Here is a 27356-nt window from a genome sequence, read left to right as displayed (position 1 = left end):
GCAGAATGAAATATGTGTAGATAAGATTATTCGTTTATTTAGGTAGGTGTTAAATCTATTCCTTCCTATAGTCTACTGAAATGACCAATTTATTTACTTAGATGCAGTATTATGGTAGGTTACATCAATAAAAATCTATTTTAAATAACTGCTGTTCTTTTTGAACTTTTTATTGATCAAAAATCATGGGGAGAAATTAACGTGGTTTGGACAAAAATATTAAGCCACACAACTGCTTTAAACTGTGATAAAAATAAGAAATGTTATTTAAGCAGCAAATCATCTTATTAGAATGATTTCTGAAGGATCATGTGACACTATTGACTGCTGGAAATTCAGCTTTTAGATCACAGAAATGAATTACATTTTTAAATATATTGATATAGAAAACAGTTATTTAAATTGTATTATTTCACATTATTACTGGTTTTACTTTATTTTTGACCAGATAAAAGCAGCCATGGTGAGCATAAGAGAATTCTCTCAAAAATATTAAAAATCTTACCGACGGTGTGCATGTAATGAGAACAACACACATGAACAAGTAAGACCAACGATAACAGAAGTTCCTTTTTAATATATAAATATATATTTAAAAAAAAACCCATATAGGAAACGTGTTGGTGTTTTCTCAAGAACTAGTGATTTATATAGCAATATTCAAATTGTAAACATACACTTGCAATACTACATAATGTACAAAAAAATACATCAATTGTAAAAAAAATCTGCAAAAGGTTAAAAGAATAAAATCTTTATAATTTAAATGGAATGGTGAAATGCATCTAAATATTTGAAGTTCTGTGTCAAAATCATTACGATACAAACAAAACAAATTTTTTATGATTCTGCTGTACTCCATCAAAAAGTAGAGACAAAAAAATATCAAAATATCAAAATTACACAGAGGATCATGCAACTTTCAGTAGAACAGTTGTATCCCGTTCAGTGCAACAGACAGAAAAAACCCATTTGTGTTCATTTCCTTTTTTAGTGCTGTCAAATTGATTAATTGTGATTAATCATATTTAACATGAAAGTTTGTAAATATATACTGTGTGTGTGTGTGTGTGTGTGTGTGTGTGTGTGTGTGTGTGTGTGTGTGTGTGTGTGTGTGTGTGTGTGTGTGTGTGTGTGTGTGTGTGTGTGTGTGTGTGTGTGTGTGTTTATGCATAAACACACACATATGAAGAGTTCATATGAAGTTCCATCTGAAATTTTCTTCTAGAATGATCATTTTTTTATCAAGGTTGTATATTTAAGTTCAGTAATTTCACTTAAATGACAATAAAAACTACCTATTAATTGTAATTTAAGTGAAATAATTGAACTTACAGTATATATCTACTAGCTTGACAAAAATGATCATTCTAGAAGAAAATTTCAGATGGCACTAAGAGGCTTTTGCATCTGAACTCTTCAAATGTGTGTGTGTGTATATATATATATATATATATATACACACAAACTTAGATACAATTAATCGCAATGAATCGTTTTGACCGTACTAGATTTTTCTCATCCAAACACCAATGTTCTTCCCACAGCATATGTTATGAAACATCTTAAAGCATTTCCCTTATAAGGAACCAATTGTACCTAAGTATCCCTCAACTGTGCAACATTGGATATGAGGACACCTGAGGACGCTGCTGAAAACAGCATCAGGTCCAAAGCAGGTAGCCTACCTGTAAAACAATTGAGGGGAAAAAAATAGATTAATACAACTATGTACCAAACTACAATGACTGTTGCTGTAGACATTTGTGGACAAATGTATATACTTTTGTGCATTTGTATATTGTACAGTCTTCAACAATGAAGTCAGCATGAAATGGAAGATTGTCTGTTCTTCCTTATTTTGAGATATATCAGAGTGAAACAGATTCTCAAAAAAAAAAAAAAAAAAAGGATGGGACTTGATTTTGTCCATAGAGAGTTGATTGGTTTGTATTCCTGTGATGTCATGGGATTTACAGAACAGGTTGTCCCGCCCTCGCACCAGTGAACACATCATCCGAGAAGGGAAGTGATGTCACTGCAAGACAGTCTTTTTGATGAAAGGAATTGCAAAAAAAAAAAAAGTGTCCCCGGTTAAATCATTTATAATAATAAATATCATGGTGACTATAAAAATTTCGGTTTCAAGATCAGATCAGTTTTCTTTTGAACTCAATTCAGCGTAAACAGCTGTGCCCTTACTCCTGTGCTGAGGTGGCCTCAGATATTATCCGTTTATGTTTATATAAACATTAATATGTCATTCTTGACATCACCTAGCCTTTGTGTAGCTTGCTCCCCCATAGCGCTTGATACCAATCCGATCCTGGGAAAAACACAGTCTGCATGACGTAAGCTTACATTCCTGGCTTGTGGACTCTGGCCCTCTGGTGTTCCCAGGGAGAGCGAGACAGAGAGTACGCAAGAGGGGGGGAAAAGAGGCCCTCCTCATCTCTGGCCCGGTCTGAGCCGTGCTTCCACGCATGCCTGCTGTAATGACTACCAGATGTCCATGCTGGCAGCACCGACCCGGGGGTCAGCGGTCACAGCTATTCTGTTCCTCATATGCAGCCTCATCAAAACAAACTTGACAGAATGACATAGTCTGTGTTTGTGTCTGCATTAAGCAAGTGAATGTCGTCGGGTGTTTGTGTAAGTGCCGTTCGCACCCCTGCGCTGATTACATGGAGGTCAACAGACAATGCTGCTGTTTATTATTCTGTTAGACTGCCACTTCAAAACTATTTGACAATCTAGTCACTTGACAAGTCAATGGTATCACTAAAAGTGGTTTAGAAGAAGTTTTAGAAAAAACAACACTGTAAAAAAAACTTGCTACCTTAAAGTTTTAAGTACAATCAACTTGGCTGTGTATGCCATTTACTTATATTGCATTAAACTGACTTTAAAAAATGAGCTGAATCTTATATAACTTAAAAAATTAAGTTTAAAATGGCGTCACTTGAAGAAAGTTAAATATGTTGTCATGACTTTGATCATGTCATTATTTTACAGTGAATGGGTGTTCATTTCAAGTATAGGGATGCACAAACTTGATGCCACAATTTAGAGGCCTACTATTATTAGGTTTTGATTAATTAATTAAATAATTTAATTGTGATTTATATCAAATAAATGCTGTTCTTTTTAACCTTATATTCATCAATGAATCCGAAAAAAAAGGTGTCATGGTTTCCATAAAAAAAATATTAAGCAGCTGTTTTCAACATTGATAATAAGAAATGTTTTTGAGCATTACATCATATTAGAATGATTTCTGAAGGATCATGTGACATTGTGGCCTAGTGACCTTAAGACTAGGTTAATAGCTGATAATAATAATAATTTTCAAATTTATTGAGTTCCAAAAATGTGAACTGAAAAACCTTTTGGTTACACTTAATTTTGATTGTCCACTTTAGGCATTTTGCTAAATGGTAATTAACAATGTCAACTAACTTTCATTAAAGTATTAGTAGACTAGCTGTTATATATAGACTGGTAGGTTAGGTGTTAGGGTTCGGATTAGTAGAATATGTAGAATATGTTGACATACTTAGCAGACAGTCTACTAACACTAGAGTAGTAGAATCTTTAAAGTGGAACATAAAAATAACCTTATATATATATATATATATATATATATATATATACATATACATATATATATATATATATATATATATACTGAAAGAAATCCATAAACAATTTACGGTTATGGTTATTTTTCCAATGTTTTATGTCTCTTGATTTGTTTATTTGTATTATATGCTTTATATAAAGTATGCATTTCATTTATTTTTCTGTACAGCACTTTGGTCCACTTCAGTTGTTTTAAAGTGCTTTACAAATAAAGTTTGATTTATTGATGATTTACAATAAGGTTTTATTTGTTAACATTAGTTTACATTAGTTACAATGAACAATACTTTGACAGAATTGATTAATCTTAGACAGTGTTAATCTGAACATTTACTAATAATTTTTTAAGATCCAAAGTCCAATCTGTTTACATTAGTTAAAGGAGTAGGTCACTTTTGAAAAAACTTTTGCTGATAATTTACTCACCCCCATGTCATCCAAGATGTCCATGTCTTTCTTTCTTCAGTCGAAAACAAATTAAGGTTTCTGATGAAAACATTCCAGGATTTTTATCCATATAATGGACTTCAATGGGAACCAAATGGTTCAAGGTCCAAAAGACACTCTCAGTGCAAACTGCAAACTGTTCAAAGGGCTTTAAACGATTCCAAAATGAACAAATCTTTTTCCGAGTCATTTGGTTCATTCAATGAATGAAACGAGCGAATTGACTCAGAAAAAGATTAGTTCATTTTGATGAACGAGTTCGAACAGGACAGTCACGAACGCGCATCATAGAACAGAGCAAGGCGACCATTTGAGCTTATAAAACTTAATCTTTGTTATTTATTTATTAAATGAGCGATCGTTTCACTTGATAAGACCCCTATTCATCGTCTGTAATGGTTTAAAGCCCTTTGAAAGTTTTTTTGGACCTTGAACCATTTGGTTCCCATTGAAGTCCATTATATAGAGAAAAATGCTGGAATGTTTTCATCAAAAACCTTAATTTCTTTTCGACTGAAGAAAGAAAGACATGGACATCTTGGATGACATGGGGGTGAGTAAATTATCAGCAAAGGTTTTTTTCAAAAGTGAACTACTCCTATAATGCAGTGGTAACTAACATTAAAATGTGCCTTTATATTAACAAATGTCAACTAATATTAACATTAGCATTAGGTTAAATGCGGTAAGTAAGAAGATGTGGCTCATTGTTAGTTCATGCTAGTTAAAGCATTAAAGGATTAGTTCACTTTTGAAAAAAATTTTGCTGATAATTTACTCACCCCCATGTCATCCAAGATGTCCATGTCTTTCTTTCCTCAGTCGAAAAGAAATTTAGGTTTTTGATGAAAACATTCCAGGATTTTTCTCCATGTAATGGACTTCAATGGGAACCGGATGGTTCAGGTCCAAAAGATAATGTTAATAACAGTTTCAGTGCAGCTTCAAATGTCTTTAAACGACACCAGGCGATGAATAAGGGTCTTATCATGCGAAACGATCGGTTATTTCAATGCTTATTCCAAAAATGTAACTTTTCTAAGGACAAATGCTAGCCTTTCTCCATTCTGTGAGGCGCGTTTGCAACGTCACGTAGTACGTAATTACGTTCAAAAGGTCACGGGCGACGTAGCCAGAAGGACAGAGCCAGAGTGTTTACAAGTTGAACGCATAGGTTGAACGTGAAAACTAACTCAAACGCCGTTTACAAAAAAGGAATTAAAAGGGAAAACAACGATGTCGGACGATTTTGATTCTGTACTTCCGGCTACGTCGCCCGTGACCTTTTGAACGTAATTACGTAATACGTGACGTTGCAAACGCGCCTCACAGAATATGGCAAGGCTAGCATTTGTCCTTATAAAAGTTACATTTTTGGAATAAGCTTTGAAATAAGCGATCGTTTCGCATGATAAGACCCTTATTCATCGTCTGATATCGTTTAAAGACATTTGAAGCTGCATCTGAAACAGTTATTAACTGTCTTTTGGACCTTGAACCATCCGGTTCCCATTGAAGTCCATTATATGGAGAAAAATCCTGGAATGTTTTCATCAAAAACCTAAATTTCTTTTCGACTGAGGAAAGAAAGACGTGGACATCTTGGATGACATGGGGGTGAGTAAATTATCAGCAAAAGTTTTTTTTCAAAAGTGAACTAATCCTTTAACTATGTAAAGAAATGAGACCTTATCTTTCATTAAGAGTTACTTTCATTTCTTGTGGCAGCAGAACATGATCAAAACATTCATTGTATCTGTGTGTCTTTTTGATTTCTTTCCTGGGTATCAACACGGCATCCTAAGTTTATACTTCAAACTGCTAATGTTATGACAAAATAATCGAAATATGCCATTTTCACCAAATTTTGCAGTCTTAATAAACAGTAAAAAGTTTGCATAGGGAATGCTGTTGTGTACAGTAGCTCTTGAATAGACTCTGAGGGGGCATTCCACTGGAAAGTAAAGTAAGAGGTAACCTTATGTCATTTCACAGATCCAGGAAATGATACCTTACACATTACATTACAGGGTGTGACACACGCAAACACATTTCTTCATGCTTTGTCTTGCACCACTGCTCTGTTTCACACATAAAAATAGGCACACTTCTGTGGACCCTTATTATTTTTCAAATGTCTTTTTGGAAAAAGAAAAAAAAAAACTCTCCACAACGCCCAAGAGAAAAAGCAAAGTGTCATGTTACTGATGAACGCAATGGCTGCTCTGTGCATTTTCCATATACACTACTTTTTTTAAAAAAAATGTTATTACAACAATTTGACTCTTCTTCATTACTTCATTACTTGGAATTGATCCATTCAGGATGAAAAGCAGTGAAAAATGATGTGTGAATGTAAATAATCAAGTAATGCACAACATCTGTCACAGATCTGTCCTGAAAATTAAATATTTGCATGCTAGTACAATGGCTTTCTTGTTACTAACCGCTAGACAGCTGTCCAAGCCAATACTTTACTGTGAATATGCTCTGACTTTGTTCTAAAAAAAATGTGTAGCTTTCCCAGGTTTGGACTACATCTTGCATAAAGGAGGGAATAATAAGTCTAGTGTACTCACTGAAAAGCTATTCATTATATTTGGCCAGTGTCCACTTTCTTGCCTCCATCTGCAAGCAAGCAATGAAAAAACACAGATTCTTTATGTTAAAAGCATTCAACAAAATATGTTCCACTTCTTATTTTTTCTTATCATATAAATAGATCATACTTTTACATAACTACAACACTTCACACATTTTAACAGCATTAACAGCATTGTGCAAACAACTTTAAACCTATAAATGCAGTATATACTGTATGTATGTAGGATGTTTTGAACATTAATGTTGAAGTTCGGGTGGGGAAAAATTGGTTGTTTTAATGTGAGTAAGTTTTAGAGCAACTTTCATGCAGTTTCTTTGAACATTTGAATGTTTTTAATACAATTGCTCCTCCTGCTGGTCAAAGCACAAACTTACAGAATTCACTTAAACTGAAGTAAGTTCAAATTGAAGGGTTAGTTCACCCAAAAATTAAAATTAAGTCATTAATTACACACCTCCATGCTAAACCAACCCCGTAAGACTTTCGTTCATCTTCAGAACACAAATGAAGATATTTTTGATTAAATTTGAGAGGTGGATCACTGCTACATAGGCACCCTAAGGGATTGAAACTTGACGGCCCAGAAAGTCATTGAAGAAAATGTTTAAATATTCCATGTGACTACAGTGGCTCAACAAAAAGTTTATCAAGCGACGAGAATACTTTTTGTCCGAAAAAACCCAAACAAAAATAGCGACCTTATTCGATTTTTAACATTTTCTTCAATGACTTTCTGGGCCGTCAAGTTTCAATCCCTTAGGGTGCCTATGTGGTAGTGATTTACCACTCAAATATAATCAAAAATATCTTCATTTGTGTTCCGAAGACGAACGAAGGTCTTACAGGGTTGGTACAGCATGGGGGTGAGTAATTAATGACTTAATTTTCATTTTTGGGTGAACTATCCCTTTAATGTAAAACACTCAGTGTAAGAATGCTGTTTTCTTTATAGCAAAAACAACTTTGAGATGATACATATGTAAAAACAAAACACACCATTTTATCAATATGTTGATAAATGTCATCGAGTGTCAGTAAAAGTCTTCATTTTGAAACCAGCATGAATGTTATTTAGATTAGAACACCAGATTGTGATTATCTCCAGCACTTGTGGTTTGGATTATTCACTATAAATGTGCAATATCTCGCCAAGGCCCAGATATGGGCCGTGACTCAGAGTCAAAGGACATTACTAAAAGAAGTTTTAGTGGTCACCTTTTGATATCCAGTTTTCTAGATCTTCCATTTCCAGCTCCATCACTGATGGGATATCATCCTCAAACATCGGCCTGGTGATCAAGAAAAGAAGTTGAACAACACAAGCGTTTGTGGCCTGTGTGGAGGAAGTTGATTTAGCCTGCTGGGGCAGATTTGTATCTTTAAAGAGGAACCAACTAACCATAAACAGCTTTTGTGGAACATCATTTTTGTCACATTATGAATATATGTGAACAGGCTGACTTGCCAAAGAACAAGACATTAAATAGGGGTATTAGTGTCAGTTTTGTGTATATTATACTACTATATTATAATATTCTGTTGATGTTCACTGTGAATGTTGAAACTTTTTTTTTTTAAAGTACACGGTAAAAAATTTTTTTGGTAAAGTAAATACTAGTGAAAAAACCCAATGTAATTTACTTGAAAAAGTTAGTATAGGCAGGAATTTAAAAAACGAAGTAAATTCCATATCAGTACTTAATTCAAGCGAGTAGAAATGAAAGTGTAAATATCAACTCAACTTTTCTGATACTGGGGTTCCAATCATGCACTGGACCTTGAATAATTAATGAGGCTAATTTTTCACTGGTTTCCAGCTGTATTTACACTGTTTTATCATTGATTTTTGTTGTCAGTATTAGTGAATTGCCATTTTGTGACATTTCGAGTAAATTTTTTGCTTTTTGTTACCACCATTGTGTATTGTCTACCAAGTATTGAGGTGTTTGCATTCACATGTTGCTTAACATCTGACATGATGTATATATAAATTACTTGGATGATCTAAGTAAAGCACATACTATAAATGACTAATAAAATTCAAGATTATTGTTTTAGTGAAATGTAATACAAAGGCAAAGGAAATCGATATTAACCAACCTTTTAATAGCAGAGTTAAAATTACTTATTTTTTGTAAAGTTTACTTAATTCCATATTCCAAGTAAATTTAACTTAAAGATTTTTAATTAAAGCTACTGATAAATATGTTTAGGTTTTTACTTGGCAAATCTTTGTAAATTTACTAGCATTTTATGAGTGAGATAGTTTAGCAAGGTTTTTTCAAGTAAATCCTACTCCAATTTTTTTACACATGGTTATAATATGCATTTCAGATGAATACTAAAAAATGGGATAACTAAATGAATCACTAAATAAACATGCAGGGAAATATGACAGAAAAAGTTAATTATTATTTATTTGAGGTTGTCAAAATGTAATTGCTAAATTGTTGAAAATAAATAAAGAGTACATGGTCTTAAATTAATATTTATCCAAAAACTAGAAAAAAATCTATTTTAAGTTTTGAAAGATTTTTTGTTTTAAAATACTTTTTTACGGTTCTTCTGATAACACTCAGTTTTGCACCCCTGGTTAGCAACAGATTCACTTGGATCATAAAAGCAGTCTATGGGGTGAGAAAGCGCTAGGATTTCATCAAAAAAAAATATCTTCATTTGTTTTAGAAGATGAACAAAGATCGGCATGAGGGTGAGTGAATAAACACATAAATATTATTTTTGGATGAAAGTGTACTTACATTGGCACCTTTTCATGGTCTTCGTGATCCAAATAAGGATCTTCTTTTGTGTCTACATTTTTTTTTTTAAAAGATGACAAAGATGTTAAACTTTGCACAGTAATTCATTTATAAAGACAGTTTCAATTGCCTTCAAAGGAACTGATAGAAAATGGTAAAAATGAAAGGGGAAAGGGAAGAAACACTTTTTAGACTTAAAGGGATGGCAAAAACTATGTTGCAAAAATGTAATTCAATTTGAAATTATTTAATAAGTGTTGAATGAGTATATAAAAAAGTGTTGAATCCGCAGAATCCGCAGCACCCGTTATCATTACCATCCAGTTTCATCTACCATTGGATGATTCCAAGTAAGAGTAAATATTTGTGTCTTTCAGATAGCCAAAATATGCAAACACATGTAAACACCCCCTAACTGATGCATTTAGCTGGTTATTTGTTTGAGTCTGTTATGCATCCTGACATACCAGCATCTTGTATTCTCCCCCTGCGGCAGATCATGACTACACATACGATCACAGCGATGATGACGAGTGTGAGAACCAGAGGTATGATGATCATGATGACCGAGTTGAGATCATCTGTGTCTGTCGCGGACTTAGTAGTCATCTCTGGTTCCTCAATATTATTAGGGTTACTGTTTGTTGTGAAGCCTAAAACCAAGTACATGCAATTGCATACGATTTAAATAAAAGATGATTTCCTGAACCTGAAAGTGGAGGTCAAGCATGTGGAAAGTGCAATGCGTACCCTGGTTCTCATCTCCAGATCCTATAGAGTCATAAAGAAATTAAGTAATCATGAAAATACAACTAAACAAACATCTAAAAGAGTGTAATCATTTTATCTCTGTAAATGAAAATTACTTGTATGGCCTATGATACACAATAGGCCTAATTTTTGTTACGTAGTACAGCTGTAAAAACGGCATTGATACAGTTGAAGTACAATAAACAGCTTTTACTGTTAGTACTTTACTTTGAAATTACAATGCAGGCTTAAAATGAAAAGACATGGTTGAAACAGTATTTCACTGTAAAATTACGTTTACAATTTTTACAGTTAATTTAGAGGTTTTCAAACTGGGGAACGTAAAGGGTTCACAACATTTTTACGAAATGTCTGATTTAAACACATTTTTTGGGCTTTCAGAGTTTACATAAAAATGCTTTTAGGATGATATTTATGGTGAAAAGATCATTACGGATAAATCTGAACTGCAACTGTTTCTTTCTTACTGTTTCTATCATTATACTGTATCTAACATTGCTATAATGGGTAGAAATACCCATTAGTAATACTGTCTCTAACATTATACTGTATCTACTGTATCATTATACTGTTTCTATCATTATACTGTATCTAACATTAATGGGAATTTTTGAAAGAAGTCTCTTGTGTTCACCAAGGCTGCATTTATTTGATCAAAAGCACAGTAAAAACAGTAATATTGTGAAATATTATTACAATTTTAAATATCATTTTTCTTTCTATTTTAATACGTTTTAAAATGTAATGTATTATTACTGTGATGCAAAGTTCAATTTTCAGCATCATTACTGCAGTCTTCAGAGTCACTTGATCCTTCAGAAATCATTTTATTCTGTTGATTTGCTGCTCAAGAAATGTTACCAATTGTTATACATGTTGAAAACAGTTGTGCTGCCTCTTTTGTTTTGTGGAAACACATTTTTTTTTTCCTACACAAGTTCAAAATAAGGGCATTTATTTAAATCTTATCAATCTAATCTTATCTTTATCAAAATCTTTTGTAACATGTCTTTGCTGTCTTTTCCATCAATTTAATGCATCCTTGCTGAGTAAAATTATTCATCTCTTAAAAAAATATATATAAATGGGTTTTTTGAACATAAAAAAAAAATCACTTTATGATGCGTCAAATGTAATTACCACCAATTCTTACCTGGGTCATCTTTACCTTCTGAAGTGTCGGTAGCTGCTACTGTTAAATGTATATAAACAGATCAGATTAATTTATGAGAGGATGCGAGTGCTCATCCCACAACACTTTTTCTTTAGATGGATAAACCCATTCTAGACAACTGTGGCAGGCATTAGTTACATGGCAGTGACCACAAGAAAGAACAGTAGATGTCTACGAATGAGCTGGGAATGTGACTCATTCAGTCTGCAACACATCGCATTAAAATAAAATACAAATGTAGGTGTTCTAAAGTAGATACTCACGTTCCTCTTCTTGGCCAATATCTACCCCAGTCTTATCTTTGTCGTCTTCACACTGAACTGTAACGACATTAAATTAAATTACTTTACACATTTAAGAACTGACTGTATAACCTTCATTTGATTTTTAAAATGAGGATTAGTTCAGACTCGCTGCAGTTCAGAAGAAAGATCAGAGCATCATTCTCTGAATTTACCCGAGAGAGATTAGAAACATTCCTTGTCCTTCCTCATGGAATTCATCCATTTTTTTTTGTCTTTTAATTTGTATTTATTTATTTATTTTTAAACAGCCTTTAAGTTTCTGCTAATAGCAAATGTAAACTTTAACGGGCGGGTACAGGAATATTTATATTGCATATAATGTTAATTTAAAACATATAAAACATGTGCATATATGGCTACACAGGAAAAATAGCAGAGTAGTTTTTCCAGAGTAATTATTTTTTTCCTCAAAAAGAGTTGTTTTTTATCTATTTTGAGTGAACAGAGTAAAATGTGTCCATAGAGTGGGAGCAAAATTCTAGAGTAACTGTGACTCCTCCCCAAAATCTTCTGCTCCCTAAGTTTCGTTTGTCAGCCATTACTGTTCTACACGGCCATCGCGATCGCGGTCTGCATTTGGATTTGGAAGAGATCGTTGTGCTACTGCTGGATTTAAAAGTAAGTAGAATTCCAAAGTTTTAGTACCCATTTTCATAAAAATCGCCTCTGTTTTGAGCTCAGATCAATTCCGCGGTTTTTGAACATTACAGAGATAGCTTTCTCATGTTAACTTGATGTAAAGTTTAACGTGACCGTTAAGGTAGTGCTCGACAAGAAAATCACTAACGTTAACGTTAATCACTTGTTTGTTAAATGTAGTTGTACAGCCAAAATGCTAAGCCTATGTTAGTTAACTGGGAAGGCGAACACATAAGGATCACATTTTAAACTGGGCTCAAGATTGAACTAATGGGATAAATTAACTTATTTTTGTAATCACCCCAAACGCAAACAACGTTAGATGACATAAGTTCTCTTACGAGAGGTTCTCTCGTATTGCGTAAGCTAGCTTACGCTACGGAAAGATTCATCTTTGCTGAGAAGTTGAAGCCAAAAAATTATTCCATAATTTTGTAATCATTGTCAACGCAGTCTCTTCTGAGGCAGACCATGAGCGGGCTAGAAGGACTCTTGTTCGCTGCACGCTTCGGACAGCGAGGATTGGTCGTCGATTGGCTCATCGACGAGAGAGTCTGCGGGGACCCGCGCCGGCATCGAGGAGGAACTAACGCGCCTCCTTTCTCAGGCCGTTAGCCGCCTGGGTCTCGAGTGGTCTCCTCCCCCTGAGCAACCACCGAACCGCATGGATGGAAAGTTCCTGCACCGGCGTCCGGCCCCCGCCTGCAGCCGGGCTGCACCCTTCCTGCCGGAGCTTCACAGCGAGCTCACGAAGTCCTGGAATGCTCCTCTCTCGGCCCGTAATCGCTCTGATGTGTCCGCTTCGCTGCGCTCAGTGGACGGAGCTGCCGAGAAGGGTTATACTGCCATGCCACCCGTCGAGGACTCGGTCGCCGCTCATCTCTGCCCGCCCTCTGCTAGATGGCGGTCTGCTCATACGCTTCCCTCAAAAGCGTGCAGAGCGACCTCTAACTTTCATGCCCGCGCCTATTCTGCCGCCGGTCAGGCCGCTTCAGCGCTGCATTCGATGTCTGTCCTCCAGGTGCTCCAGAGCGACATCTTGTGTGAAATGGCGAGCAGCGGGAGACAACCGCCCGTCCTTTCGGATCTGAGAAGCGCTACGGATCTTTCCCTTCGCGCCACTAAAGCCGCCGCACAAGCTCTTGGGAGATGCATGGCCGCCCTCTGTGTCGCCGAGAGACACTTATGGCTCACGCTTACCGACATGGGAGAGTCAGAACGAGCCGCGTTCCTCAACGCGCCCATTTCCCCTACCGGGCTCTTCGGATCCGCCGTCACGGGCATCGTTGACCGCTTCTCCGAGGTTCAAAAAGCGACTCAGGCCATGAACTTGTTCCTGCCCCGCCGCTCGAGTTCTTCGACGGGCCGTTCTCACGAGCCGCCTGCCAGAACCACACAGCAGCGCCCGCCTCAGCAAGCTCAGCAGCCCCAGCGTAGACAGGGCGGCCGCCCTCGCTCTCGCTCAGACAGCCGCCGCAGACAGCCTCCTCCCCGGGGGCCTCGACCCAAGATCACGCTGAAGCCTGATCAACAGAAGTCTGCCTAGCACAGCTGAGAAAAAGACGGCGTTCTCCCGCTGCGGCCGGACCACCGTCAAAGCTTCGCCCTCTGTTAGTCCCCGTCTCACCGCTGACTACAGTAGTGTTTACCGCCACAAACAAGCCGGTTTCCCTGCCCGCTTGCGAGCGACTAAAAGCCGTTTTCACGGCTACCCAGAGAGTTCACAAAAAGAGCATAAAAGCCTCAAGTGTAAAAAATGTGCCCACAACCATGTGCTCACGTACACACACAAGCATTCTATGCCCAGGGTCTCTCGCAGAGCCCATTCTCACGGAGCGTGCACTTTCCGCTCCAGCAGCAGAGAACATAAGCACGCCCACGAGCCCGTGCGCGTGTCCCCCCTCTGCCCGCTCTGTCTCAAGGCCCTTAAACTCCTCTCTGAGTGTAAGTCCCGTTGCCTTCCACATTATAAGCGAGCCCACACCCAGTGTCCAGCCCGCAATGTGCAGCAATCAGGGCGAAATCGCCATTCAACCACTAGCCGTATGCTACAAAGCGTGGGAATCCATCCCCGGCATCTCCCCGTGGGTTTTAAGCATAATAAAGAATGGTTATCGATTACAGTTTCGTCGCCGCCCGCCACGCTCGCGCGTGCGGCTCGAATCCACTGTCAGCCCGGCTGCTATGAACACGCTTCGCTTAGAAATAGCCAAGCTACTGCAGAAGGGCGCTATAGAGAGAGTCCCGCCATCTATGATCGAGTCGGGGTTTTACGGCCGTTACTTTCTGGTCCCCAAGAAAGACGGCGGCCTCAGGCCGATCTTAGATCTCAGGGCTTTGAACAAAGCGCTCATGAAGAGACCGTTCAAAATGCTCACAGTCAGGAAACTCCTCGCGCACGTCCGCCAGGGGGACTGGTTCATCTCTCTAGACCTGAAAGACGCCTATTTTCAGATCCAGATAAACCCTCATCACAGGCCATTCCTACGTTTCGCCTTCGAGGGCCAAGTTTACCAGTATGCCGTTCTCCCGTTCGGCCTATCCTTAGCACCCCGTACGTTCACGAAGTGCATGGATACAGCGCTCGCTCCCCTGCGAAGTCAGGGGCTGCGCATACTGAATTATCTGGACGACTGGCTGATTCTAGCAGATTCCCAGACGGAGCTACTGTCGCACCGCACAGTTCTCCTCAACCATCTGGAAGCGCTGGGACTCTCTGTCAACTGGACAAAGAGCTCTCTCCAGCCCAGTCAAACTATTTCGTTCCTCGGAATAGATTTGAACTCTATCACGATGACGGCTCGCTTATCCACACAGCGCGCGCGCCGTGTTCAGCGCCTAGCCGCCTCGTTTCAGATGGGTACCCTTACATCCCTGAAATCGCTTCAGAGGATGCTGGGTCATATGGCTTCAGCCTCCGCTGTGCTACAGCTGGGTCTTCTGCACATGCGCCCCCTTCAATTCTGGTTAAAGAGCCGCGTATCCCACCGCGAGTGGACGACGGGCCGCCAGATGATCAGGATTACTCAGACTTGTATCACTGCACTGCAGCCATGGGCAGCAAGCGAGTGGTTTCAGAGGGGCGTTACCATGGGAACATTCTCTCGCCGGAAAGTCATCTCGACAGACGCATCCAACTCGGGTTGGGGAGCGGTTTGCGAGGGCTCACCGGCCGCCGGCCAGTGGTCGAGCCACGAGAGTTCCTTACACATAAACTGTCTGGAAATGATCGCGGTCGAGAACGCGCTGCTGTGCTTCCTCCCGCGCATAAACGGTCACCACGTCCTGATTCGCTCCGACAATATGGCCGTGGTATCATACATCAACCGTCAGGGCGGCGTCAGATCCAAGAATCTCTTTCATCTGACACGCCGCATCCTATTGTGGTCCCAGAGTCACCTGCTATCGCTCAGAGCGACGCACGTGCCGGGCCATCTGAACGACGGTCCAGACAGGCTGTCCAGGAACCTGGTCTCCCCCGGAGAATGGTCCCTGCACACTCAAACAGTCCAAACACTGTGGCGCCTATTCGGCAGAGCGGAGATAGATCTTTTCGCGTCAGAAGAGAACGCTCGCTGCCCAATATTCTTTTCAAAGAGCGAGGACGCGCTAGCCCAGGATTGGCCCCGCCGCCCGCTCTATGCTTTTCCCCCGATTTCTCTGCTACCGCAGGTCATTCAGAGAATCAGGGACTCACGCCACTCGGTGCTCCTTATAGCCCCGCGCTGGGAGAATCAGATTTGGTTCCCGGAGCTAACGCGGCTGTCACAGACAGCCCCGTGGCCCATTCCAATCAGAGCAGATATCCTCACTCAAGCCCGCGGCTCGATCTGGCATCCCCATCCACAGCGCTGGGCGCTTCATGCATGGGTGACCAACGACTACGCGTCGAACTGCCAGAAGGGGTTTTGAACACGATCAAACACGCCAGAGCGGATTCTACCAGAAAGCTCTATGCTGCAAAATGGTCTGTGTTCTCTAAATGGTGCACCGACAAGAATTTGGACCCACGGACGTGCGAGGTTTCGTCTTTGCTTGTGTTCCTTCAGGAGATGCTGGATAAGGGCAGGTCCCCATCCACTCTTAAGGTTTACGTGGCAGCCGTCGCGGCGTTCGCTGAACCCCGGCGCGCCCAGTCTCTGGGCAAAGACGAGCTAATCATCCGCTTCCTCAGGGGAGCCAGAAGGATGAACCCCCCTCACCCCCTACGGTGCCGGTCTGGGATCTTTCTATAGTTCTAGAAGCTCTGAAAGCCCCACCGTTTGAACCACTTGAGTCCGTGGAGCTAAAATACCTCTCGTTAAAAACCGTTCTTCTGACGGCTCTCGCCTCAGTAAAACGTGTGGGGGACATTCACGCGCTGTCTTCAAGCGCCGCGTGCCTAGAGTTTGGACCGAGTGACTCCATAGTCATTCTAAAGCCTAGACACGGTTATGTTCCAAAAGCGATTGGTACCCCTTTCAGGGCGCAAGTCATCTCTCTATCGGCGCTGCCTGCATCCGATAGCGAACGTGACGCTGACCGCCTCTGCCCGGTTCGGGCTATCAGAGTGTACACTACACGCGTTGCCGCGTTCAGACGCTCGGAGCAGCTGTTTGTGTCGTTCGGTGGCCGCACCAAGGGACTAGCCGCCTCGAAACAGACCCTATCCAGGTGGATAGTAGACGCGATTGCCTCTGCTTATGCCGCTAAAGACCTGCCTTGCCCTCTGGGCATCAGGGCTCATTCCACCAGAGGCATGGCCTCATCGTGGGCATGGTCCTGCGGGATTTCCATTCACGACATTTGTGTGGCTGCGGGATGGGCCTCCCCCTCCACCTTTGTCAGATTTTACAACTTGGAAGTTCCAGCCTTACAGGCGAAAATTCTGGCGGTCTAGTACTCACAGCCCTCCTATAGAAGCCGCACTATCGGGAGTTCCATCACACCGGCTCACCCCTTGTGTTCCCCTATGTGCTTATGCATTAGCCCACACATCACGGCCCGCCTTCGCCGGCCGCCTTGGGCGTTTTTGCACTAGATAGTAACGGCCGCTATGCTGGCCGCCGTATTATCTTCATCCACTTATAGATTCCCCCGGTGTTCCCCTGGGATGCTTAGTGGTTACTTAGCGCGCACGGCGTTGACCAGGTGTTCCCGTAGCGTAAGCTAGCTTACGCAATACGAGAGAACCTCTCGTAAGAGAACGAATCGGTTACCTAACGTAACCTCGGTTCTCTCTAGATGAGGGAACGAGTATTGCGTTCCCGGCCGTGCTTGCGCCAATAGCGTTTCGCTTCATGCTACAGAATCAACGAACGAGCTGGGAGAGCGACCTTTATACACTGTAGCCACGCCCCTTTTGGCGGGCTGTGACGCAGTAAGCGAGCGCCGTCCGCTCATTGGCCGCGGACTCAGCGCCGCTCTCCCATAGGTTCGTGCATTCTCTCTGAGCGAACCAATGAGCCGCTAGCTAGCCCGCTCATGGTCTGCCTCAGAAGAGGCTGCGTTGACAATGATTACAAAATTATGGAATAATTTTTTGGCTTCAACTTCTCAGCAAAGATGAATCTTTCCGTAGCGTAAGCTAGCTTACGCAATACTCGTTCCCTCATCTAGAGAGAACCGAGGTTACGTTAGGTAACCGATTCGTTATAGCTTAAGTAAACGTTAACACTAGTGAAACTAGCTAGCTGCATAATTATATGTGTCCACTGTCCAGTAAGCGGCTCGAGTTGTGCGGCACATGTACGTGACTCTATTAAGAGTTAAGTTAACGTTAGCCTTAATTGGAATGATGGAGGCTATTTACAAGTTATAGCTTACATAAACTTTAATTGACACTATAAACTAGCTAGCTGCATATTGATGTGTCCAGTAAGTTATACGTACATTAACGTTACATTACTGTGACGATGAGCGGCTCGAGTTGTGCGCCACATGTACTTGACTCTGTAAAGAGTTAAGTTAACGTTAGCCTTAATGATGGAGGCCATTTTGAGTGTTAACAATGCGTTAAATATTTGTTCATGATGAATAACTTACACATGAACAAATGATTAATGCATTATTAACGCATGAACAAATGATTAATGTATTATTAATGCTCTAGTAGAAAATATTAACTAACGAATTCTGATTAATAAATAGTGAGTAATAGCGCTCAGAATGTGGTAGTTCACTATTAGCTAATCAGTAACTTTTTCATTCCTCCCATAGGATTACTAATAAATAATAACTACTACTGCTTGCAGGTTCATAATTAACGTGAATAATGCATAATGTATAAAATTTTGTAATGTTGGTAACCCACTGATTATGACTCAAGTATTACCAAATAGTTCATAGGGAACTACTTATTATTTGGAACAGTATTCTAAAGTTAAAAGCACGATAACTTCCTTGTAATGAATGACTAAAGTCATTGTAAGCTTTTGATATAATCAGGGCTTCATCTGACTGTGAGTGTTAACGCCTTAACTGTCTTTTTGGTCCCTCCAGAATGCAAACCAACAACGTTGTGAGACTGAGAGTGAAGTTCAAAGACACCAGGAAATATATTTTTTCTCCAACACCTTTTACATTTCAAGAATATGCAAAGAAAATCATCTCCCTATTCCCATACTTGGCAGAATGGGTCACCCAGGAGCAAGCTTGGTTATGTACGTAGCTGTTGCCTCTCAATATTTTTGATTTACAGGAGGATGATATACTCTGTATACTGCAGAGTAAAGATTATCTACATTATTATTCATATGGTATTTATTTCTTTAATTGTGTAATGTATAACTACTAGGTCTGTGTTTGTTCTGGTCATAGGAGCATTATTACAATCCAGAAGATGGAAGTGGATATCTGGCATGGAGAATAAAAACCCTGCAGAAAGAAGCATCAGAGGGACGGATGAAACGGCAACCACAAACAGGTGTGAGATTTGATGTTTAGTCTGCTTTTATTAGCTTGAACGGAATGATTAATAAACTTTTGTAACTTTTTTATTGACCATACAACTTGGTTATTTTACGCATCTGTCTTTGAAGTATTATTTTGTTCCAGATTGGTCAGTCATTAAGTCATAATGTAAATAAGGTCGAGAGTAACATAGTATCTTTTCAAAATATAATTGCTGTTCTCAGGGATGGGCAACAATTAATCGCGAATTCGCGATTAATCGCATCCAAAATAAAAGATTGTGTTTACATAATATATGTGTGTGTAGTGTGTATAATTAATTTATAAATATAAATACCCACGCATGTATGTGTATATTTAAGAAGAATGTGTTATTAATATATCAAATATTTATATATAATATTAATTATGTGTAAATATACATAAAGTATATACATGCAAATATTTCTTAAATATATACATGCATGTGTGTATATTTATATATACAAATTAATTATACACACTACACACACATACAGTATATTATATAATTTTATTTTGGATGCGATTAATCGTTGCCCATCCCTACATGTTGGGCAAATTTAAAAGTCTGGGATACTCTCACTCTGGGATTATCCCACTCTGGGATACTGTATGTTTTCTATGTTTTTTCCTGTCATCTAGTTCTGGTATAAATGTGTTGTGCTTTTGAAAGAAAAGGAACAAAATATTTTGTTTTCATATTGTCTTAAATACTTTCAGGTGGGCCAACTACTGACAGGGATCCCTTCAAAGCCGCGAGGCCTCAAACAGACTAGTGAGCTCCAAGACGTTATCCAAAATGCTGAAGGTAACTATTGTGCTATAACTTAAATTATTTAATTGGAAGTTATGCATTTATGACAGCATAGCTTTATTCAGATCTATAGAGTTTACTCTTTACTTTACCCATTAGACATGCTTGATTCATATGCAACACAGACTTGCAATGGGTAAACTGTCAGAATGAAAATCACATGTTTCTCTAACATTTCTACCCTGATCTTCTCTCAAAGACCTAGTAGAGGAGTTAACAAATTTACAGTTTGAAATGGCTTTCATATTGGTCTCTGAATAACAAAACTATGGTTGAATGGTTGAGATTTAGTATATAAAGTTTAACTCTTTGACCTCATTTCAATATCTGTAAAAACGATATAAACACTGTTCGTTTTCTCAAACAAACCGCTCGTTTCGTGTCTTAGGCCATCAATGTGTACTTACATTTACGAGTCATTCAATCATGTTTAATTTGGACTTCTCTGTGCATGCTCTTTGAGGTGGTGACCATAGACCTCCATTATATGACTGACAGACAAGAACGGTTTGACTGAAAAATGTCAAAATTGAAAATACTGTGGAAACAAAGACACCTACATCTTGGATGCCCTTGAGGTAAGCTAAACCATTTAAAAAAATTAATTTCAAAGTGAACTATCCCTATAATACTTATTCTGTGTGCAGTATAAACTAAAGTACTGGAGTGGTTAAAGTATTTATACTGACACATCATCCAAGTGAAGTTAAGTCTACGTAAAACTAGTTCAACTGAGTATGTTCATCCCCTTCTACCTAAAAAACTAAAACAAATGTGTTTATTTTGTTTTCCTTGTCTTCAGGTTGGGACAGCGACATGTCATCGATTCTGATGCTGGTTCACCTTTTGCCACCCTCAAGTTAAGGCCGGGAAAGATCTCAGCGAGAAAAGCGTGATTCTTGTGAAATTCATCAAGGTGAAGCAACTGATGAAGCAGATAAAATGACACTAGTTCATATGAAGAGTTCAGATGCAAAAGCCTCTAAGTGCCATTTGAAATTTTCTTCTAGAATGATCATTTTTATCAAGCCTGTATATTTAAGTTCAGTAATTTAACTTAAATGGCAATGAAGATTACCTATTGATTGTCATTTAAGTGAAATTACTGAACTTAAATATACAAGATTGATAAAAATGATCATTCTAGGAGAAAATTTCAAATGGCACTTAGAGGCTTTTGCATCTCAACTCTTCATATGTTGTGTTACTGTGTGACCTTGAACTTGCTTATTTCTCAGACAGGTTCTTATAGATCACCTACCATCCAAATTGTTGTTCTTGTGCTATTCTTTTCTGCTTAGTACAGTAACAATCTGTTGAAACTATGTAATAAAGAAACTTTGGGGGAAGACACAATTTTATCACAATTTTCGATTATTTTATTATTATTGTTAATTTTTATTTTATTTTTTTGATCACAAGTGAATTGAGTGTAAGTGCAACATTGTTTAAACAGGTGCTTGAAAAATAAAATTGAGATATGAGTATAAAGTTGTTGATTTTTTTTTTTCAGACAAAGCAAGTTTTTCATTTATATTTTTACGACTTTTTGAGGGTAAAACATGAATGGTGCAATTCAGAAAAATAATTTACTCTTTATAGTTTACTCATAATTGGTAATAAACAACTCAGAAGGGGAAAGTAAATTGTGGCAGAGTAAATTTAAAGTTCCCCTGAACAGAGTTAAAAAGTAGCAGAGTAATTTTCTTGTAGCTCTAAACTGAGTAAAATAGCATCAGAGTTGATTTTAAAAAACACTAAATAGAGTTAAATATCGTAGGAAAGAGTAAAATTGTATCACTAAATTGAGTATAATTAACTCTGGAAAAACTGCTCTATCAAAAGAGTAACTTTTACTCTTTTCAGAGAGGGACCAAATGTTATCTGGAATAGAGTAAAATTTTCTTCAATTTGAGTAAATTTTACTCTGACAAATTTACTGTGTACATTCTTAATTCATGTTTGTTCATTATACATTAACTTATGTTTAATGAAAGAACATGGATTAGCATTATATATAATTATAATATATATATATATATATATATATATACATATATGCATATGTGTATAAAATGAATAAAATATGTTAGAAAATTAGCCTAGAGTGTAGAGACTTAAGATATTGGATTGAATAAAGTTAACACATAGGGCCAGTTGTTCAAAACATTTAATCTGGATCAAAATGATCTGGATTTGGAAATCCCAATTTTTCCTATCCAGGATCAGGTAATCCGTCTTACTTTTATGCCGGTTTTTCAAAGCAACATTGGACTGGATCACCCTGATCCAGATTCACAGTTTTCAAGATTACCAAATCCGGATTACCAGTGCTCTAAATGGGACAACATCACAATGTGGGCTACCAGCTATGTAAAGAACAGGTAGAAGAGCCAACATGGGGTCACTGTAAGTGTTTCTTATTTTGAGGCAAAAATGGGGACAAGATCATTTTTATTTTATTTTTACTTTACTATACTGAATAGCTTAATTGTTAGCCTATGTCTACGTTATCACTGTTACAACAGTTACACAAATCAAGTGCAAAATATAAATAAAAGTATATACACTAAATTATACAAATGTAGGCCTATTATTTCACCAATTTTAAAGTTTTACTACATTTTCTTCCTGAAATCCACCTTGAACTCCACCTACCCCCTGTTGGGATCAGGATAATCCTGTTTTTTTGGGATCAAAGTTATCCAAATCCCACTGACAAGTTTTGAACAACACAAACTGAAGGTTTGATCCAGATTAAAACTTGGATTGGATTCCCTGATCTAATCTGATTTCAGATTCCTTCTTTCCCTTTTGAACAACCCATTTTCAAGATTTGATCCAATCTGATAACCAAAATCCGATCAGCTTACCTTTGAACAACTGGCCCATAGTGTCACTGTAGTTATCAACTTAAATCTGAATTACAACAATTGTTTTTTTGTGTGTCAAAAACAGAAAATTTTGAGGTAAAAAGAAAAAAACCAATAATCAGTTGCAAGGAAATTAATACCATAAAACCACAAGAAAGATACATTTGACCTAATTCAACATTATCTTTGTACTCAACAGAGACAAGCTGTTTTTTGTTTTGCCTGAAACCAAGAGCAACAAAATGAGTCAAAGAACTATTTATAAGGTACTGTAACCATCCTGTCCTCAACTTTATCATTGTCCATTGTGGTCGAAAGATACGACAGGTCATTTGAATGTACTCTTAATGTCCACATGACTCCACAAGTGTTGTGTTTCCTAGGGGCAAATTACAGTGTAAAATGATTTCTAAGGACCCTGACGAAGAGAGGAGACAGGACAGCGGAGAGTTACTAGATGAATGAATCTAAAATGGAAAAATGGAAAGAGAGAGAGAGAGAGAGAGAGATAGGATTCTACAGAAAGAAAGAAAAAAAGATCCGTGAGTACCTACCAAGTCCAGTCCGGCAAGCTGTCAATGCCAAAAGCAGGAATAGTATCAGATTCATTTCCCAGAGTCCTCGGTGAAAGCACTGGCCCACAATATTGTTAGACAGAGACACAGACTCATTGCATGGTCACTGGTGTCTAACACGCCTTCATGACATCCTGCTTCCTCTTTCAGACCTGATTCACCTAGCTACAAAAAAAAAAAACACCACCCTCTCGTTCTCTCCTTCGGATGTGATGCAATCAAATAGTGAGCTTGTTACCACAAGCCGGGCTGTTCCTCAGTTAGCTGTGAAAACACATTCCTGCATATATGGTATGTGACCTAACCAAAAACCAGTGAAAATAGAGAAGTGCCAAAAGAGCTGAGTAAACAGAAGCAGCTTTAAACTCAAAAGACTTTAAACAGACTGAAGTAGGAAGAGAATGTAAAGAGTTTGTCTACACTGCTACAGCTGTCTTTGTCAAAACATGTATACTTTCTTATCAATTAAAATGGAATTACAAAAAGAACTGTGACATTGCACAGTATGAATATATATATATATATATGTCATGATTCTGCCTTCTTGTCTTTGATTTTCTCTAGTCGTGAGGCAGGATCATGACAGAATCATGTTTTGTGTGCAAGCGCATGGCCTGTTTGGGCCATGTGCTTGTGTTGTCTCGTTAACTTACCCCGCCCCCTTGTTATCCTAGTCTTGTGATTATTGTCTAGTCAGTTTCACCTGTCCTGGTCATTAGTGTTCCCCTTTATAATCCCCTTGTGTTTGCTGTCCTGGGTCGGTTCATTGTTTGAAACATGCTGTGAAACCTGCTGTGAGATCTGTTTGTTGTTTTGTGAAGTTTGCAGTGAGTAATCCCTTGAGTTAACTGTTAATCCAGAGTCTGTTCGTGTTTTAGTATTGTTCCTGTCTTGACCTCAGTTTAAGTCTAGTGTTTGTTACCCAGTCTTGTTTTGCCCCCTCGTGGGCTTTGTTTTCCCCTTTTGTCTTGAATAAATTCTGTGTTGAGCAATCAGTCTGCTTTTGGGTTCGTCTATCCTCCCACTTCATAACAGAATGAACCGACCAAAGAAGAACCCAGCAGACTGTTTGTCTTTCCCCAATAGACCACAACCGGCTGACCAAGAATTATGGTGGCAGTCGGCCATCGCAGATAGTAGAGCTGGAAGACTTCCATTTCCTCCCCAGGGTGAGTTGTCCCTGCAGAAGTATGCTCAAGTCGTTGAAGAAAGGAGATTCTTTCTGCCTGAGGTCCTGGTTTCTCGCTATTTCATCGCCGGTCTCAACTCTCCACCTCCGTTGACTGAACGGGAGGAGCTCACTCGTCGCCCATTTCAAGCTGTGGTGGATAGCTTATCCCGGAGAGAGTCACAGACACCCACAAGCTTGTCACCACCTGCCAGGCTGCCAGTGATCCCGGAGGGTCACATTTTAGCCGTGGTTACGCAGGGGAACCAGGCTCACTCCACTTCGGCTCCCGACGCATCAGCTGCACCCGCAAGTCTCCGTGGCAAGCGAGAGAGACGGCTGTCGTGGGAGTCTACTTCGGAGTCCTCTTCAACTGAGACCACACGTCCTGTCGTGCTTCCCCAACCGGTCACAAGCCTGGCTATGTCCTCTGCTCCACGACCCAGGAAGAAGAAGAGGAAGAAGGGAGCCTCTGGTCCTCTGTCTCTGTCTCTCCCAGAGCCCGCTCCAGCAGGCGCCGTCCCAGAGCCCGCTCCAGCAGGCGCCGTCCCAGAGCCCGCTCCAGCAGGCGCCGTCCCAGAGCCCGCTGCGGAGAGAGTTGCGGCCGATCTAGCCGCAAGAGAGATTCTGCAGTCGGTTTCTGCTCGTCAGGAGATGCCCATCTCTCTGGCTGCCAAGACCCTGTCTGACTATTTGTCCAGTCTGATCAAGATCCTCGAAGTGCCTGTCCTGTCTTGTCCCGAGCCCACTGTGTCTGTAAGCGCTGTCCCTGAACCTGTGTCTGTAAGCCCTGTCCCTGAACCCGCTGCTGTAAGCGCTGTCCCTGAACCTGTGTCTGTAAGCGCTGTCCCTGAACCTGTGTCTGTAAGCGCTGTTCCTGAACCTGTGTCTGTAAGTGCTGTCCCTGAACCTATGTCTGTAGGCGCTGTCCCTGAACCTGCAGCGGAGAACACCACTCCCAAGTTGGAGAGGTTGATCGTCGGATCAGAGTCACCTTCGGTGAGCTCTGTCCCAGTTTTCCCTCTGCGATCTCCTACCACACCCCCCGTCATGAGTCCAGCTTCGTGTCCATCGTTCGCTGTACCCCCAGTTGCTATCCCTGTTGTGACTTCCACTGTTCCCAAGACCTCGTGTGTTTCCCCGGTCAGTCCTGTCTGCGCTCAACCCCGGTCCCGGACTGTTTCCCCATTTGTCCCTGTCCCCACGGTCCCTGGACTTCCGTTTGTTTCCCCTGTCTCCCCTGTCATGGCTCAACCCCGGACTGTTTTTCCCTTGTCCCACACCACTCCTCCCAAGCCCGCTCGGTCCTCTCATCCTAAGTCCACTCCCTGTGGTCCCAGGACCCCTGTCCCGCCCACCCACCCTGGAAAGTCGCTCAAAGACTCTGTGTTTCCTCCACCTCCTCTGCCTTGTATGTTGTTTTTGATGTTTCACCCCAATCCTGTCGTTGTGTATTTTTGTATGCCTTTGTTAGTTTTTGCTATGTACTGTTGGTTTGTGTCTTTGTCACAGTCTGTCATGTCCCGTGTTTAATGTCCCCTTGAGGAGCGTCTGGAAGCCGCTCCTTAAGGTGGGGGTTCTGTCATGATTCTGCCTTCTTGTCTTTGATTTTCTCTAGTCGTGAGGCAGGATCATGACAGAATCATGTTTTGTGTGCAAGCGCATGGCCTGTTTGGGCCATGTGCTTGTGTTGTCTCGTTAACTTACCCCGCCCCCTTGTTATCCTAGTCTTGTGATTATTGTCTAGTCAGTTTCACCTGTCCTGGTCATTAGTGTTCCCCTTTATAATCCCCTTGTGTTTGCTGTCCTGGGTCGGTTCATTGTTTGAAACATGCTGTGAAACCTGCTGTGAGATCTGTTTGTTGTTTTGTGAAGTTTGCAGTGAGTAATCCCTTGAGTTAACTGTTAATCCAGAGTCTGTTCGTGTTTTAGTATTGTTCCTGTCTTGACCTCAGTTTAAGTCTAGTGTTTGTTACCCAGTCTTGTTTTGCCCCCTCGTGGGCTTTGTTTTCCCCTTTTGTCTTGAATAAATTCTGTGTTGAGCAATCAGTCTGCTTTTGGGTTCGTCTATCCTCCCACTTCATAACATATATATATATATATATATATATAATTTTTTTTTTAAAAATGAGCATTTAGATGTCAAACATGACAAGAAATGGATTATTATTACAAAATGCTAAAATAAGTTATCTACCTTTCTAATCCCTAAACAGGGTGTGGCAGGTGGCAGGGCGGAAGCCCCTTCTGTTGCGATACCCATTTCAAGTAAAACAGGTGAAACAAAGGCCTCTACTGCCACAACATTGTTTTGATTTCATTCAGGGGGATCAAGCCATCATTTGGTGGGGGGTAGCAGGGTTACAAATACTGCAAAAAGAATACACACCATTTACATTATAAAAAAAAAAAAAAAAAAAACAGCTTAACATTCAATTTGACTTCTTGGCTAACATTTGTCTGTTTTACTGACATTTTTTAGTTTCAGATACTTGCCAAATATGTATTTGGTGAGGCAAATGTTCTTAGTAACTTTCTAGCCAATGACTGAGTCATGAATATTAGCCTCTTCATAATTCATAAATATTCAGTAGGCTAATAATAAAAAAAGTATATATATATATATATAAAAACAATTAAATACTTGACGAAGATGGGCAGTATCATATAAG

The 27356-nt window shown here is 39.7% G+C and overlaps 2 protein-coding genes and 1 long non-coding RNA gene across 4 annotated transcripts; 2 read left to right on the top strand and 1 right to left on the bottom strand.

Annotated features, from left to right (window-relative positions):
• Positions 1-566: 566 nt before the first annotated feature.
• On the bottom strand, positions 567-23690 carry tmem154 (transmembrane protein 154). 2 transcript variants are annotated; one of them, XM_089132305.1, is made up of 9 exons: positions 23496-23689; positions 11662-11718; positions 11378-11416; positions 10204-10224; positions 9921-10106; positions 9454-9505; positions 7910-7983; positions 6669-6717; positions 567-1688 (listed from the first exon to the last, which is right to left on the bottom strand). In XM_089132305.1, the coding sequence occupies exons 1-8, from the start codon at positions 23548-23550 to the stop codon at positions 6683-6685; spliced, it is 519 nt and encodes a 172-aa protein (XP_088988431.1). In that variant the 5' UTR covers positions 23551-23689; the 3' UTR covers positions 567-1688; positions 6669-6682. The 2 variants fall into 2 exon arrangements, with proteins under 2 accessions (XP_088988431.1, XP_088988432.1); XM_089132306.1 differs by lacking the exon at positions 10204-10224 and having other exon boundaries at positions 23496-23690.
• LOC148978733 (uncharacterized) lies at positions 12101-21113 on the top strand. Its single transcript, XR_016168882.1, has 6 exons — positions 12101-12321; positions 18823-18983; positions 19141-19246; positions 19975-20062; positions 20532-20646; positions 20871-21113. It is a non-coding gene; the product is annotated as an uncharacterized LOC148978733 (long non-coding RNA).
• Positions 23691-24030: 340 nt separating the features above from the next.
• LOC148978732 (uncharacterized) lies at positions 24031-26733 on the top strand. Its single transcript, XM_089132304.1, has one exon. It carries the CDS (start codon positions 24553-24555, stop codon positions 26215-26217), a length of 1665 nt encoding a protein of 554 aa, XP_088988430.1. The 5' UTR covers positions 24031-24552; the 3' UTR covers positions 26218-26733.
• Positions 26734-27356: the final 623 nt, after the last annotated feature.

The sequence above is a fragment of the Pimephales promelas genome, chromosome 6 (assembly GCF_988280905.1).
Source record: "Pimephales promelas chromosome 6, fPimPro1.hap1.1, whole genome shotgun sequence".
Taxonomy (NCBI): Eukaryota; Metazoa; Chordata; class Actinopteri; order Cypriniformes; family Leuciscidae; genus Pimephales; species Pimephales promelas.
Note: the sequence above shows the minus strand (reverse complement) of the source record. Positions and strands in the feature narration are given on the sequence as shown.

Bases quoted from the DNA above. Each gene is read 5' to 3' on its own strand.
- tmem154 (XM_089132305.1), bottom strand. From the start codon at position 23,550: ATGAATCTGATACTATTCCTGCTTTTGGCATTGACAGCTTGCCGGACT. The intron at 11,719-23,495 runs GTAGGTACTCAC...ATGTCGTTACAG, and splicing joins AGCTTGCCGGACTGGACTTG to TTCAGTGTGAAGACGACAAA. The intron at 11,417-11,661 runs GTGAGTATCTAC...TACATTTAACAG, and splicing joins TATTGGCCAAGAAGAGGAAC to TAGCAGCTACCGACACTTCA.
- LOC148978732 (XM_089132304.1), top strand. From the start codon at position 24,553: ATGAACCGACCAAAGAAGAACCCAGCAGACTGTTTGTCTTTCCCCAAT.